This window comes from Dryobates pubescens, chromosome 13, assembly GCF_014839835.1.
Source record: "Dryobates pubescens isolate bDryPub1 chromosome 13, bDryPub1.pri, whole genome shotgun sequence".
Lineage (NCBI taxonomy): Eukaryota > Metazoa > Chordata > Aves > Piciformes > Picidae > Dryobates > Dryobates pubescens.
Genome location: NC_071624.1, coordinates 17764544 through 17781789, shown reverse-complemented (window position 1 = coordinate 17781789; position 17246 = coordinate 17764544). Strand labels below are relative to the sequence as shown.

The 17246-nt window shown below is 44.3% G+C and overlaps 1 protein-coding gene across 1 annotated transcript in view; it reads left to right on the top strand.

Moving 5' to 3' along the window:
- LOC104301951 (multiple epidermal growth factor-like domains protein 6) overlaps window positions 1-17246 on the top strand; it is a 232026-nt gene that overhangs the window by 129536 nt on the left and 85244 nt on the right. Inside the window, exon 6 of the mRNA XM_054166960.1 lies at window positions 10506-10628. Coding sequence (XP_054022935.1) covers window positions 10506-10628 — 123 coding nt within the window. The remainder of the gene's footprint in view (window positions 1-10505; window positions 10629-17246) is intronic.

Genomic DNA, 17246 nt, shown 5'->3' with positions numbered 1-17246 from the left:
CTCATCAGATTAGTCATTTTCTCTCTTTTATTCCATAACTGTTTTTTCAAACTGTCATATCCTGCCGAGAGAAGATGCTGATGGCCCAGCTTACAAACCTCTTTAGTATGTCTCAGATTTCAATCTGCACAAGGAGTTTGGGCTATATCATGCTGGTGCTTATTAAGTACTGCTTATTAAGTACATCTCCTCATGGAGATCCTTTCCTCCTTTGCCACCCTCCCACCTCCCAGCATGACCAAACTGAATTGTGCTGAGGAACTGTATTTAAAAATTGATAGCCCACCACAAATTTTCCTTCTGCCCCATGTCAGATACACTTGGGAGTGTTGTGGTGAAGCTGCTGATGCTACTGATCTCAAAGCCTTTCTCCTAAGCAGAAATTACTCCACACTTTAATTACTTGATTTCAGCCCATACTGCTGCAGTGTGCAGGCAAAATGTCCTCTTCCAGCCTCTCTGTTCCCAGCTGGGGTGCTCACAGAATCATAGAATGCTAGGGGTTGGAAGGGACCCCAAAAGATCATCTAGTCCAACCCCCCCTGCCAGAGGAGGATTCCCTAGAGCAGATTACACAGGAACACATCCAGGTGAATAGCTCCAGAGAGGGAGACTCCACAACCCACCCTGGACAGCCTGTTCTGGTGTTCTGTCACCCTCACAGTGATTTTTTTTCTTTCCTCATGTGTAGATGGAACTTCTTATGCCTCAACTTCAACCCATTACCCTTTGTTCTGTCTCACTTCTTTTCTTCAGGAAACAGTAAAATTAACGAGGCTATTTTCTTCAGTACATAAACAGTTTTAAAGATCAAGAGTCACACTTTTTTCTGGATTGTTGCTCCTCAGACAATATTCCCTTGTTATTTCATGCAGCCATTCACTTATCCTGGCACCAGTCTTCCACCAGGAGTCTATGTCCATCTGTGTGGGTTTCATATTGATGTGAACTGGAGTCATCAAGGGTGCACACTTGCCAAAGTGCCTATTAGTATAACCCCACTGTGGCAGCTGGCAGCTATCAGTCCTCCTTTTTGCCTTTGCTGAGATTTACTTAGCTACTCCCAGATGCAGAAATGGATCGTTCTTTTTGTTTTGTTTTGTTTTAAAGAGTAAGAGTGGAGGGAAAAAAGCAGGGATCTGCTTTGTGAAAAGCTGGAGCAAAGTATTTCTTCACGGCTGTGTGAAAGCGTCACGGTGTTGTGTGAGGTCGGTCCATGAAATTATCATGTTCCTTACTTTAATCCTGTACCCTAATTTTCTTGCAGATATCTGGCCTCAATAATTGCTTGAAACTCATATATATATATGTATGTATGTATATCTGTGTGTATATTTAATGAAGAATGCCTTGAAACTCTAATTAGGGCTGCTTGACTCTAAAGCAGTTTACATATCACAGGCTTACACAGCTATCAAACAGATGCTTCTCTCTCTTTTTTTTCCCCCCTTCATTCCACTGACATTTTCATTTTCTCTGCATATTTTGAGGACTGAGCAGTGATGTGTTTTGACTCCTGAGGCTACAGACGATATCAAAATGAGGATTAGAAATGAAGCTTTACCTGTCAATTAAGTTGTTAAGCTTGTCCTCCGCAGCATCTCCGCTTTCAAACGGCCTGTTTATTGAATTTGAAATAGTTTTCCTCCTTGACCTTGTTTAAATTGAATGGACAGTTCTAATTATAATCCTCAGAGTTTTCAGCTGCAACATATGGTTTGCATATAGAGTTGAGGATGAAGGGCTTTTGGCTGTTTATTGAGCTAAACCACTGCTAAACATCTCAGGAGAGATTGGCATGTCAGGCATTGAAAGTAAGCAGAAGTCGGCAGTATGGATATTGGCCGTTTTTGTCACTCTGTTGAGGGACATCTGGGAAATGAGCTGTGATTGCAGGGTCCAGTGACTGGTGTGGAATAAGGTCACCACTTTCAATGGTTGTATTGTGCCAGTCTTCACATGAAAATGATATTAAAAAAAAAAAAAAGAGAGAAATGTGAAAATCCTTAAAAAGTCTCAGGGCATCTTTTTTCTTGGTATATTCCTTCCTCCTCCCAACAGTGAATTGAAATTGAAATTTGATAAGTGACAGGAAACGGCTTCAAGTTGCCCCAAGGGAAATTTAGAATGGATATTAGGAGAATGGATATTATTGAATGAATGGTCAGGCATTGGATTAGGTGGTGGAGGGGGTTGAAAAATGCCATAGTACCTCGGGGCACGGTTCAGTGGGCATTGGTGGTGTTGGGTTAACAGTTGGACTTGATCTTAGAGATCTTCTCCATCCTTAATGATTGTATGATTCTATTCTATGAAATAACCAGAATCTTTGGCAAATCAGTGTCATTCTTTCAAATCATCTGTGGCTTCTACTAACAGGGTTGTGAGACATTTCACAGCGATTTATTCATGTATTTATTCTCCAATAAGGCCAGTGGCAGATTGGAAAATTAAATCCAGGTCTTTAAGACTTGATCCAGATGGATTGTCCCTTTCAGAAGTGCTTACAGAAGTCTTCTCTCCAGAGGTGGGTATTAGGGCAGCTGGCACTGGGTGTGTGTGCTGGAAGCAGCTCTCTGCCTTTCCCCTGCAGCTGCTCCAGGAATCTCCCCTACAAAGCAAGAAAAGCTCTGTTTTCTTCCCTCCTTTAAAAGAGTCTTTGGGAAACGCATCTCCCTTCAGACCTGGACATAAATATTTATGACCCAACACAGGCATAGTCCCATAGATGACTCTGCTTCTTGGTGTTGCACAGTACCATGGCCTCTGTCCTTTGGTGTTGTCAATATAAAGACAGATAAACCAGGGCTGAGAGAACGGACACCCAACCTAGGCACTGTTAGAAGTCATTGAAGCTACCTGGAAAAACATCTGAAATCTAGGGCAAGGTATCAACTACAGGGTTATAAAATTCCTCTCCACAGTGTGACCGAATCACTGGGGAGGTCTAAAGGAAGGTGACAGAGTGAATAGCAGTGAGGCCAGCACAAATGGGGTTTTCATGCCATCGATTTTCAGGGGAAGACAAATAATCAGGTAACTTGGAAAGCCTGTTTCTGTGCATGGCTAATTGGACAGCCCTGCCAAAACAGGTGCTGGTTAAAGCTGCTTTGTCCTTAATCCTGGGCAAAGAAGAAATGTAGTGGAAAACTCACTGTGCTAACAAGGGTCCTCTTTCATTGAGGAGTCGATTCGCAGGGACTAAATTGGGTAAGGAATCTCTTAACCATGCCTTTTAACCAATCTCTTCTCAGATGTGACATGCTCCTTTCAGGACAGCTTGCTGAAGCTATACCATTAATTAATTTTGTTGTTGCCAGCTTGCCTCAGACACCTGTGACTTACTGAAATTTAAGTAAGCTTCAGCAGCAATTGGAGCTAACCTGGGTGACTTTGAACGGGAGCAGACAATGGATGCTCATATAATCCATCGGAGGGGCCAGGAAAGGGCAGCAACAAATAGCTGAGGAGCAAAAATAAAAGCCTGGGAGCGCTAACAATTCAAAATGACCCAGCTGGCTCTGCAGGAGCACATTTATCTGTGCTGAAAGCTGTTTCACGAAGGTGTTTTAACATCAGGTTCTAGCAGACCACTCAAAAGAGTTTGTAGCATATTTATGCCATGGTGGTGTTTTTTTTTTTGGTGAAGCATTAAAAAAAGCCCTGGACTAGAGGGATTGCAATTTAAAATCTCCCAGCTATCAAAACCTGCTCTTTTCCCTCTGTGCTGCTCAGTTCTGCTTAATGAAAAGAGAAATATGTTTTCTACTAAACTGAACAGAAATTCTCCCTTTTCCTGTTGAATTTTAGGCTTTGTTGTTTCGATGGAAGGGTTCTTTTTTGACCAGAATTTAAACTCATGTTTTTGTTCCTAGAGTCAAAACTGATGTCAAACTTCCTTCTCTGTGGAAAAAACTGGACAAATATTTTCCTAGCAACAGGAGTTTCAAAACTCCTCCAAACAAACTTTCAAACCTTGAAGACCACTTTGGTAAAACGGGAGGCTTCGATTTAAAACCTTCTGCTTTCAGGAGCAAATTGTCACACTTAATAGCGAGTACATTTGTGAGTGGATTCTGGCTGGCTGTCAAATTAGGGACATTTTCACACTCAAGACTTGAGGAGCTGATGTGAGTTAAGGGAAGCTGTGAGCTGAATCTGTCATAAATTTATCTTCTTACAGCAACAGAGGCTCTTATTTTATGTTTTACTTTTACTCGGACTTTGTGATCAGTTTATGAATGGTTGGGAACCAAACCTGTTTCCCTTTCTTCTCTTCAGTATAGAAATTATTTTGTTTAGAAACAGTCTAACGTGTAAAATGTGCCATGTAAATTAGTGGGGGAAGACCATATGATATTTTCACTCCGTGACTTGTGTGAAGTTTAAACATCCTTTGGAATATAGAGAAGAGACTAATCACAGCCCCGTTGCAAATAACAGAAGGGAGAGCACTGTCATACAGCTTTGTTGAGCTTAAATATCGTGTGCAATAGCAAACAATAAGGGAGTTCTCATGTCAGATGTACTAAATGATCTGCTGCCGAAGAGACGAGGAGAGCGAGTCAGGGCAAGGGAGTGGCAAGCCAGATTCTGGTGGTTGCTTCCAAATAAATGTTGAATGGTTTCTCCACTCACCATCATTTTTAAATACAGTCACTTGAGGCTTCTCATTGTGGTTCTTTCTTCCCTGTTTCTCTATCACCATCACTGCTGACTAATCCTCACAATATTGTGGGTACCAATGAGACCCACAGAGCTCCCTGGGTTGAGAAGAGGCAAAACTCTCATTTTACTGCATTGTAAGATAATGCTGCAAAGCACAGACCCCTGCCTCCTCTTTCTGCCCATGGCCTTTTTTTTTTTTTTTAATAAATATATATATTTATTTTTAGTTATTATCTAACTTTAAAACCATCAGCAGAAAACATCCTCTAAGTAAATACAAGTAGAGTTTTGTATTTCCCTACTTCTGCATCCTTTCTGCAGGGAGCTGGGAGTGATGTGGTGACTGGAAAATGGACACACGTGCCAGCCATTCCAGTTTTCTGCAGTATTTCTTTAGGCATCTGGTAAAAAGGATCTAGTTATGCTTCTGTGGAAATCATCTGGGCCACATCCACAGATGGTGTGATGGTGGTTTGGGAGGAATACAGTGCTTTTAAAAGTGAATTGTGTTAGAAAGAAGAGCAAGCTTGCCTTTCAGTGCTTCTGCAGACACTTTAAGATGTGGAGTAGCGATTGTCCTGCACCAGAGCCCAGATGTATGCATATGCCTACAGGGAGTCATGGGTGCATCATTGCGGACCTGTGGGAGAGTGGGTGATGCGCTGGTATGGGAGCAGTCACTGCAGAAATTGCTAGATAGGTTTCTTGGTTGAAAAGGATTTAAAAGCAAAGAGGAATTGGGACTGCATGTTGTGCCTGTCCAGTGGTTACAATAGACCAACATTTCTGAGTCCCTCTGGGAGGCTCATGATTGTTCAGGTATTTATGTGCAGGTTTAAGGATGTACTTGGTTTGCTCACAGCTCTTTCTTGCATAATGTGGCCAGAAAAGAGGGGAAAGATCATGAAAATAAAGAGGATACTGCAAATAGTCATAACTGCTGCCACCAGAATTGCTTTGAGTTTTTCTCTTCCCCCTCCCCCCGCCCCTTCTTTTGCAGTTTAGTACTGCTTGTTGTTTACATTCCTTAATGGTTTAAGAAGCTAAGCTGTTAGTAGGGAATTGATCTGGCAACATCTTGCTTCTTTTTGTTTTCTTTATAGAGAAATGATTGCAGGTTCACTAATTGTCTGTGTTTAACACTGCTGTCAGTTTATTTCTGAGGAACTGATTGATCATAGCTTTCTAAACATTTTAGTAATGACAAGAGAAAAGCAACTGATGTGATGACCCTGAATTCCAAACAAGCAATCACACATCTCTCTACTTCAGCAGGTTTTGGGCAGGGAAATTGGACTGTTATCAATGTGGCCCATCAAATCAATCTGGGACAAACCTGCTTGAAGATTAGCAAAACCCCCCATTCATGGCTATGAAGGACTTAAAAATCTGTAACTTCATCAGCAGGATCTGCCCTTGGGAAGGTCACAGGGCTGGCAGCAGGTTGTATATTTGTATACCACATCCTCTTTTCCCAAGTTTAAGTCTTGTGATGTTGCATCCTCTTGGGATGGAGGAAAGGTCAGTGCTCAGTTGAGATGTGAAGAGTTCAGAGTTTAAATGCCTGGGCTTCAGGAGCATGAAGAGCTAAAAAAGGTGCATGTCATGGTGACCAAAATACTCCACATCCTGGGAATATGTAGGTCCAGTTCTGGAGCCTCTATTACAAGAAGTATATGGACATGCTGGAATGTGTCCAGAGAAGGGCCACAAGGATGATCAGAGGATGGACTGGAGCACCTCTCCTATGAAGACAGATTGAGAGCGTTTGGGCTGTTCAGTCTGGAGAGGAAAAGGCTCTGAGGAAACCTTATTGTAGCCTTCCAGTATCTTAAGGGGGGCTACAGGAAAGCTGGGGAGGGAGTGTTTAGGGTGCCAGGCAGTGACAGGACTTGGGGGAATGGAGCAAAACTAGAAATGGGTAGATTCAGATTGGATGTTAGGAAGAAGCTCTTCACTATGAGGATGGTGAGACTCTGGAACAGGTTGCCCAGGGAGGTGGTGGAAGCTTCATCTCTGGAGGTTTTTAAGGCCAGGCTGGATGTGGCTCTGAGCAACCTGATCTAGTGTGAGGTGTCAGGAGGTGTTAGGTAAGAGGTTGGACTTGATCTCTGAGGTCTTTTCCAACCTGGTTGATTCTGTGATTCTGTGAAATCCTCTGTAGTTGAGAAGGAGGATAGTCACACACCATCCCTGCTCGATTAACCCAGCAGCATAATCCACTTTGCAAGGTAGCCTTGGGATAGCCCAGGGTTCTCATTTCACCTCTTGTCTCAGCAGATTGCACTCCCCCTCTTTTGTGGGGATGCAGTTGCTTTCATCACCCTCTGACTTGTGATAAGGCAAACCATAAATGGCTGAGAATTCAGGTTATTTGGATAAGCAGCCTAAAATTGTCACTACAGAAAGTTGAGCACGTAGGTGTTTCAATGTGCTCTGCAGTGGAACCTAAGCCAAATTTAATTATAGTGCATTGTTAAACAGATACAATCTTCCATAATATTCTACAACTACAGTAGAATGATTTTGTATTTCTGGATATTTTTTTCTTTGTTAATTTTTTTTTTTGATAGCTTTATAATTCTAGAATGATCTTCTGTTTCGAGAGCCATTCCCATGGAGAAAAAGAAATGTCTCCTCCTGTACCTATAGCAGCATTTGCTGTTGCTTTCCTGGAATTCATGGACTTCACTAACATAACAATTTAAATGTAAAAGTCCCTGTCCCCCCCCACCCCCCCCAAAAAAGTTAGACTTCTAAAACTTTGAAGTGCAGTCCAAGCATTTAGATTAGTGTCTGCTTTGCAGACTGCTCCCCAGACAAAATAATTACAGCATTTCTCTTCTGTAACTGGGGGCGAAGTGGTTTCCTGGCCCTGAGATGTAGGAGACATTGAAAGGCAACTGCACATTGCCTTTTTCTTGATTATATCTCTCATACGTGGAGGAATCTTTCAACATATAATCCTTAAAATATTGATCTTGCAGAGGAAGCCTGGGACTAGAAGGGATCGTCTGTCATCAAAGGTGCCACTCTCATGGCATCCTGGGAAGACGGTGGTGGAGTTGTGTTGCAGGCTCATTGATCTCACCTCCGCTTTTCCGCCTGCCTGCTGCAGGGAGTCTCAGGGTGGGGCTGGCATAGCTTGGTACGCACAAATATTTTAGGGTCTCTTAGTTTTCAGTTAATTATATTTCCTGTCAGCAATAGGATTGCCTTATGGCCCTTTGAGATGTGCTGGCATGAGGGAAATGCTGGTGAAAGAAATGCTGGAGCTGCTGGGTGCAGAGCTTCCTCACAAACCAAATCACTTCTTTAAACATTTAAATGAAGACTGACAAATAGAGCTAATTCCAAATGCTCCCTTTTATTAGCTGAACTGGTTTTCTGGTTTTTTTTTTCCTCTTTTTGTAAGTGCTGATATCCTAACTGTAAACTGTATTTGGTATATTAGAGAAATTCTGCAGCTGATTGTAGCCTATAAAATTTATACACCAATGCTCCCAGCATTTGAGTTTATTGAGGTATAAATACTAGAACGTGTTGGACTATATAGTTCAGCTGCTGTTTTGTTATGTTTTTCTGAGCCTTTTTTTTTTTCTTCTTCTTCTTCTTTTATTTCTGTGATACTCAAGACAAATAGTTTCCTGGGTTTGATTTCATCCTGGTGTTTTCCAGCAGGCTATTTCTTAGCAGTAGAGAATTCAGCAAGATGAATAACATTCTCTGTTTACCGTTTACATTGTAAAAAAGCAAAACTTCTGTTTAAAGAAAGACTGTTCCAGATGTCTCCAGGCAGTAGGAAATGTATGTAGTATACAGTGTAATAAAAGAGCAAACACAGCAGAAGGATTAGAAAGTGGTGCACGTTAGCCAACGGTCTGAATTTAAACACCGGGGTTGCTGTTGACTCACACACTTATATTAGGTGAGTAACATTTGCATGTGAAATAACAACATTTAACTTCAAAAATACATTTCCTTAGGAGCAGGACATTGTGCATTTCCAAGTAATCTTTTTAAACTTCCTTTTTCTTCTTCTTTTTTTCTTTTTTTATTTAATTTGGATTAGATTTCCTAAAAGAGAATAAGCATAAAACCAACCAACCAAAAAAAAAGTAGTAAACCATGAAAACTAAATGTAAACCAGATATATCAAGATCAAAACTATGAAAGCTAGACCCCTTTTTCCTCAAGTGTAATATAGAGGGAGGGAAAAAAAAACACCCAACTCTTTGTGTTGCTGTGTTGATCTCCGCTGCCAGCTCGCTATCCCACAGCAGCAGCTGCAGGCTTGCCTCCTATTGCAGCCACTCTTATTCTTTCAAATCCCAGTTTTCTCACCCACACCTCCTTGGCTGGGTAGATCACACAATTAACCAGGTTGGAAAAGACCTTTAAGATTGAGTCCAACCCTTCACCCAACACCATCTAATCAATTAAACCATGGCACTAAGTCTTACTTTAAACATTTCCAGTGATGGTGACTCCAGTATCCTGGGCAGCCCATTCCAATAGGCAATATCTCTTTCTGCAAAGAATTTAATCCTAATATCCATCTTAAATCTCTCCTGGTACAGCTTGAGGCTGTGTCCTCTCCTTCCATCACTGGTTGCCTGGGAGAAGAGACTGCCCCCCACCTGGCTACAACCGTTCTTCAGGTAGTTGTAGAGAGCAATAAGGTCTCCTCTGAGCCTCCTTTTCTCTGGGCTAAACAGCCCCAGCTCCCTCAGCCGCTCCTCACAGGGCTTGTGCTTTAGACACCTCACCAGCTTTGTTGCCCTTCTCTGGACGTGTTCAAGCAAGGAGAGGACAGACAAATTCTAGGCAAATACCTACCAGGTGAAATTTTATCATGTAATGGACTGACTGACCCTTATTTCCAATTAATTCTGTGTCAGTGTTTAAGGTAATGGTGTCAACATGCTCATCAAATGCTACTTATAGCAGCCCAGCGCTGCTGAAAAGGTTGTTTTCAAATACTTTGGGAGTTCAGTTTTGTACATTTGTTTTACCTTTCACTGTTGGCTTAAACTCTTGTTGTTGTTGTCTATCATTGTCCATGGGTTTCAGATGAAATGTTACAGCAGTATTCTCAGGCTGGTTCAATCCTAGTTTCCCCTCTTCATTTAACTGAGCATAGTCCCTTAAGATGGGAAACATGGAGAGACACCTGGTTAAGTTCAGAAAAAGTATCATCAGGAAATCAACAGTTTTCTGGAAGGTCATCTGAGATTATGCTCTGGAAAGGTCAGGTGAACACAGGGGACGAGAGTCACAGAAAATGTGGCACAAAATCATCATTCTTTTCAAAAGTAATATCTAAGCTGTGTGTATTCAGTGGCTGGGTAATGTTGATTGAGAGCCTGAGCTCTGCTCTTGTGTGGCTTTTTTCCATTTATGTCAGTTGTATGTGCTTGGACCCTCAAGAGCACATGCTAATAGGATTAAAGGCCTGATGCAAAAGGAAATTGTCACACAGCAATTTCTTCTGCATAAACCAGATGTTTGACCACTGGTACCTACAAGCTTACCCTAATTCTGTCCCTGTGTTCTTCCCTTGGCCCCAAGGAAACAGCTGTATCACAGATCACTCCAATTAACAAGGACTTCAGAAGTGGAGGCTACACAGGCAGTGCCTGCAGGAAAAACACCGTTAACAAAAAAAATAAATCTCAATTCTCTTTGCTCTGTTTACAGCACAGGAGCAAAGTAAACAAAACCCCAGCCTGAGCATAATGGTTGCTTTATGTATGAGCTACATGCTGCCAGGAGAGCTCAGGGTACGTCTTTGCTGAGCTGCTTTGTAATTCTCCTCACCTGCCTTCCTTCTCCAGATGTGGATGAGTGCACGGTGGTGAATGGTGGCTGCCAGCAGGGTTGTGTCAACACACAGAGCTCCTTCTATTGCCAGTGCCAGGCGGGATTCAGGCTGCACGCTGACGGCCGCACATGCATAGGTAAGTGAGTGATAACAAGCACTTCGGACACTTCAAGACCTGTTTTTCTATGCTAAACCTGTCTTTGTGTACGTGCAAATGCTGGTAGTGGTGGCCAGTCTGAGTTTTGACTGATTCACAAAGGATATCATTATCCATTTCTGTACAAGCAGTTTGAGAGAACTCAGACATTTCCAAGTTTAGTTCCTTTTTGGGGTTTTTGTGTGAACAAGGCACTGGTGGTGCCCCATGTTTCTGTGATGTAATCTGGTGAAATTTTCTTGTGGTTTGCAGCAGGCGTTAAAGAAACAGAGAGGTCTTCATTTCAGATGAAAACATTTCTTGACTTCTGACCATTTTTAACTTATGCCACATCTCCCTGCATGTTCCACCACTGCCCTGGGCTTGTCTGCCCCCATTACTCTCCTTCTTACTTGGTCTTCTTTCCTTTTAATTTTTTTTTTTTTTTGCCTGAAGAGGTACAAGCAATCAATAGTGAAATCTGGCAGAACACTGCTCTTCTCATTAAGCAGTCCCCAGAACTGCATCTTGTGTCTTCAGTGATGAAGACATACAAGATTGCAGTTGTCACTTTGAGGTAGGTTCTTTACTTAGTGTAGGTGAGTGTCTCCATCTGACCACCTGGGCTGGGATGCTATGAGCTTTCCTAGGTGGTGGCCTGGGCAGGGGCAGAATGATGTCATTAAGTGGGTTGAGAGGTGAGATGATGAAGTAAAATCCCTGTGACTGTGCTACAGTGAGCAGAGGATCCTGGGAGGATTAAGAGCAGAGGCCAAGTTTGTGAATTACTAAGATAACTTTGAGAATATGGTGCTATGGATTGGTAGCTAGAGAGGGAGCTCTGAAAGGTTAACAAAATACTTAAGTTTGCACTCAGAGGTCTTCCTTAGTTTCCAGTGAGTGCATGAAGAGAAGACCTATCCTTCATCTCTTCAGCCTTTGCTGCATGTTGAATTTTTAAGGTGAAACAGTAATGCAGAATTGTCTGCTTGGGTCTGGTTTATATTTTACTTATTAGGCACAATGAGAAGTGCGGAATGGGATCGGCTGAAAACTCCTCCAAGGCATATTACAGGAATGTTTGTGCTAACCCTTTCAGCTCACGCAGGAGGTGCCCATGCTTGTGAAGCTGAGAGTTTTGAGCACTTTTCCTGAGATTCTGCTGATGCTGTGGGCTGATAATTAGGGTTCTATAGATTTTCAAAAGCTCCTTGTTCCCACAGAGGTTCTATCCCTGTTGCAGTTTGAGCTGGGTGCCCCCCTGGTGCATTCACTTCCTGTGTCCAGAAGTCCAGCCCAGAGGGATGGACACAGGAAATTGTGTATTTCCTACCATAATTCTTTGCACCACTATAAGATCCAGTGCGGAGTCTGGCACTTCCTCTTTCCTTCCCTCTCCGAGACTTGGTAACTGGGGGAGAGATCTCCCGGCCATGGGCCTGATTGGGCCCAAGGCCACAGGGGGATGGGCAGTCTCAGGCCTGGCCAGCTGAGACTAGCCCAGCAGAGGGAGGGGGAAGAAGGAGCCCTGGGGGTTCTGGATGCACCCTCAGGTGGGGATGGGATCTTTCTTTGTCACTGCGCTTTGGGTTCTCTGTAACATTCACTGCTTTCTATTTAAACTTTCATCACTTTTGCAATCCGTTTGCCTGAGTCGTTATTTCTGCCTGTGGTGGGGAGGGGACCTGCCCCAACCCATTACATTTTTTGGCGCACCAACGTGGGGCCAACTGCAGCTCGGATTGCAAAAGATGGAGAGTTTAAATTTAGTTCTGGGCGTCGGTTTGGGTTTGGAAAGTTGGGGCTCAGGTTTTGTGTTACCGGGGCGACTGTGTGAACTCCTGTGGGCTGCAGAAGGATAGCTGGTGCGTAGCTGATGGCATGGAAGTCCCTCCTGTTGTTTGGGAACAGCGAGGGGTGGTTCTTTCTGTGACTTTCTGCCCAGGGTAGCTTAAGAGTGCTCTAGTAGCCTAAGAAGGCGAGACCTGCCTTCTCCTCGTTCTCTGCGGAGTGGCAGGGAGCGGAGGAGGGGCAGCGGCAAGCAGAGCGTGGTCGGCCCGCGGCCGCTGCGGGGAGCGGACACCCGCGGCGAGCGGGCAAGCGACTGCTGGAGGTGACTCGGACTCTGCATCGCGGCGACAGAGACGGCGGGGGCCGAACCGGGCCGCGTTCAAGCGGCGGCGGCGGCACCGCCCGAGCCGGGCTGCGTTCAGGCGGCGGCGGCAGCTGTAAATCTTTCCCTGGTGTTTTCGGACGTGTTCCGAAAAATGGCGCCGAGCACCTGGCTCCGCCTCCCTGCTTCTTCAGTGGGCTGTGGCGCAGCTCCTCCCCCTTCCGGGGGTGGAGGTTGTGCAGCCGGATGCTGTCCTGCCTCGGTACGCGAGCGCCCAGCCGGGGGGTGCGGAGTGCCTCTGACATGCATCCGTGTAGCTTTGGTCCGCGTGAAAGCGGTTGGCTGCGGCACCCTGGATGGATTGAAAAAGGCAGTCGTGGAGCCGGATTGTTCCGACTGGCCTGCCCCAGGGGTGGAGAATTTGCCGCTGAATAGGAGAGTAAAGGCTTGGCTGAGAAGTTGTGAGGTATTTCCAGGTGACCAGGATGTCCCAAGGAGTCCACAAGGAATTCACACTGCAGGAGAAGGACTGCGTCGCTGGGAGGTTCCATCACATGAGGAAGAACAACTGGAATGGACTGATGCTTGAGCCTGAATGAGAGACTGTTTGAGTGGACGCCCAGATGAGGATATGGACTCTGCCGGACTTGTCATCAGAAGTTTTCTGATCTGATGATGTGTTTGGGTGCAAAGATTATGGTATGAAATACAGGGGTGGCATGTTGCAGTTTGAGCTGGGTGCCCCCCTGGTGCATTCACTTCCTGTGTCCAGAAGTCCAGCCCAGAGGGATGGACACAGGAAATTGTGTATTTCCTACCATAATTCTTTGCACCACTATAAGATCCAGTGCGGAGTCTGGCACTTCCTCTTTCCTTCCCTCTCCGAGACTTGGTAACTGGGGGAGAGATCTCCCGGCCATGGGCCTGATTGGGCCCAAGGCCACAGGGGGATGGGCAGTCTCAGGCCTGGCCAGCTGAGACTAGCCCAGCAGAGGGAGGGGGAAGAAGGAGCCCTGGGGGTTCTGGATGCACCCTCAGGTGGGGATGGGATCTTTCTTTGTCACTGCGCTTTGGGTTCTCTGTAACATTCACTGCTTTCTATTTAAACTTTCATCACTTTTGCAATCCGTTTGCCTGAGTCGTTATTTCTGCCTGTGGTGGGGAGGGGACCTGCCCCAACCCATTACAATCCCCTTGGATCCATTCCTCTATCCATATCTTTAAAAGCCTGCACTACTCCTGAACATTATAGATAAAAGGGGATGGGGGAGAGATAGGATGCTGAGGAGACTCCAGCATCTCTCTGTCAAGAAAAGTCTGAGAGATCTGGGGCTGTTTATCTTGGAGAAGAGAAGACTGAGAGGGGATCTTATAAATGCTTATCAATATCTAAAGGGCAGGGTTGAGAGAATGGGGCCAGGCATTTCAGTGGTGCCCAGCAATAGGCACAAACTAGAACATGTGAAGTTCCATCTGAACATGAGGAAAACATCTTTTCCTGTGAGGGTGGTGGAGCACTAAACCAGGCTGCTCAGAAAGGTGGTGGAGTCTCCTTCTCTAGAGAGTTTCAAAACCCAACTGAATGGAATCCTGGGCAACCTGATCTAGCTAGGTGAACCTGCTTTAGCAGAGAGGTTGGACTAGATGATCTCCAGAGTTCATTTCCAACCATTCTGTGATTCATCCACTGAAGTCCTCTTTGTAACATCTCAGTTAAAACTGATACCACATTTCCCTTGCTCATTCAGCAAAACCCTTTCTGCACTCCTCTGTGATGCCCCAAACAAAACAAAAGACAGCACATGAAAACAAGTAAGAAAAGAAGATGCAAACCAAAGTGATCAGATTTCTTTAAATCAGTTTTAAAGAAATCAATTCCTGAATGTTTACAGAGCATGAGCTGGCTGCAGGTGGCATCTCAGCAGCTGTTCTGCTAATCACAGAATCATTTTGATTGAAAAAGACCTGAACAATACTCACAGTTGTGCTGATAGACATCTGCTGCTGGTCAGAGGTATCCTATTCCAAGAAACAAGCCCTGGAAATGAGTAGGAAGAGGGTGAATATGATCCCAAAGCCTTATACCCTGGTTTTCAAATTTGGGTGAAAAATCCACTGGTCTGCAGTCTGGAGTTTCTCTCATGTGTGGTCATGTAATGAGAGCACTGTGGAGCTCCACAGTTCAGCCCATGACATGACACCCACTGATGTGCTGGTGGGGGAGAGCATTAGCAACTTTGCCATCAAAAATAAACCCTGCGTTTGTCAGGTTGGACTCTGAGCCCTAAATAGATGATTCTGCAGAGTTCTCTATGCTGATAAAATAATAATAATAATAAAAAAAGAGCAAGCAGACTGTCCTTGCACTGCAGTTCAAGCAGTCAACTTGTTGAATTCTGCAAAAAGGATTAAAATGTTCTCTCCCGTGGGAAGAAGAGGAGAGGAGGACGTCATTTGTTTCAATTTTTAAGCCTGACTTTAGGTAATATGAGAGGAACAGTCAAGTGTGGTCAGGCCACATCTGCAGAAGAAGTTCACTCACAGTTTGGTCATTGTTTCAGTTCTTGCATAAAGCCCCTTGGTTGTGCTTAGCGTCAGCCAAATATGTCATCAGTCATTCCCGGTATTATCACAGCGATAAATTTACTGCTGCAACTTGAACACAAGCTGTACCAGTGCTCAAGCTGTGGGAATAATGGGTTTTGTTTAAAGAAGTTCCCCTTTTAGGTTTGTTAGGATTACCACGTACAGAGACTTTTGGTGGTTTGGAAACCAGCTGCAGCTGATCATAAAATCAGAATTATTAAGGTTGGAAAAGACTTCTAAGATCATCAAGTCCAACCATCAACCCAACACCACCATGGCCACTAAACCCTGTCCCACAGTGCCATGTCTACACATTATTTTGGATGCCTCCAGGGATGGTGACTCTACCACCTCCCTTAGCAGCCTGTTTCAGTGTTTGACCACTCTTTCAGTAAAGAAATTTTCCTAATATCCAAACCAAACCTCCCCTGGTGCAACTTGAGGCCATATCCTGTTATTACTAGGGAGAAGAGACCAACCCCCACCTCACTACAACCTGCTTTCAGAGAGTTGTAGAGAGCAATGAGGTCTCCAATTGAGTCTAAGTGTTTTCTTGATCATCCTAGGTGGAGGAGGAAGAGTATGTAAGGAAAAAAAGTAAATTCAAATTGGTTCATACTTAACTAGAAACAGTAGTGGTTTTCTGTACATTAAAAGAGAGAGGTTTCTATCCCTGATCAGATCTGACTAAGGAAGACCCAGAAGTGAAAGATGTGACATCTGAGGTACTTTGGTCTTATTTTCAGCTGTGGTGGAGAGGAAATTTTATACCAAAAAGGACTAAAGTGGCTTTTAGGCTGGAACACCTTTGCTGTGAGGATAGGCTGAGGGAGCTGCGGTTGTTCAGCCTAGAGAAGAGAAGACTCTGGGGGAACCTTAGAGCTGCCTTACAATAAGTGAAGGCATCCTAAAACACTGGAGAGGAACTTTTCACAAGGGTGCCTAGCAACAGGACAAGGGGGAATGGTTTTAAGCTGTGGGAGAGTAAGTTTAGGCTGGATCTTAGGAAGAAGTTCTTCAGGACAAGGGTGGTGTGACTCTGGAATAGGCTGCCCCGGGAGGTTGTGGATGCCTCTTCCCTGGGGGTGTTCAAAGCCAGGCTGGATGAGGCCTTGAGCAGCTGATTCTGAGAGGCAGCCCTGCCCATGGCAGGGAAGTTGGAGTAGATCATGTCTAAGGTCCCTTCCAACCTAAGCCATTCTATGATAAACACCAAAAGCAGGCATTATGGCCGTTAAATGATTTTACCTGTGTAGTATGTAAAACCTTCCGTGTACACAGAATAGGAAACTTTGCTCATGGCACAAATAAGCAAGCAGCTCAGTTTGGAGTTGTCCTAGCTATGAAGGTTATCAGAAAGTAGGTTTTCACTTTGCAAATACAAGGTTTTTGCAAGAAGTTATTAAAGATACTTAGCACAATGCTCAGTTCCCTTTGCACTATCTCAGAAATTATCGAGGAGAAACTGAAATAAATCCTGAGAAGAGAGACAGGAGTAAGCTGCAGCAAGAGCTGCTATCATGATAATGGATCTACACAATACTGAGTGGAGGATATTGAGTCCAGTTTCAGCTGTTTAGACAAGACACCAAAATAAATGGATATAATAAGCTCTCATGCATCGGAGCACAAGATAGTTACTAATTGATGAGGACAGAGAGAAGCTTTTTGTACAGACCAGCAATCCAGGAGTGCTTAGCACTGGGATGGGGGCACTGACTGCTTGCACTGATCGTTGGGAGTGGAGTTAGCCTCTTGTGCTGCACCAGTTTGTACATTCACTTTTAAGCACTTGTCTGATCGAGAAATAAACTCGGTAATGTGCTTCTCTTTTGACCTAGCACAGCTAAGCAGAACCTCCAGTGCTTCAAACAGGGCTTGCATTAACAATAATATTTCTTCTGCACTTTAGAGGATGT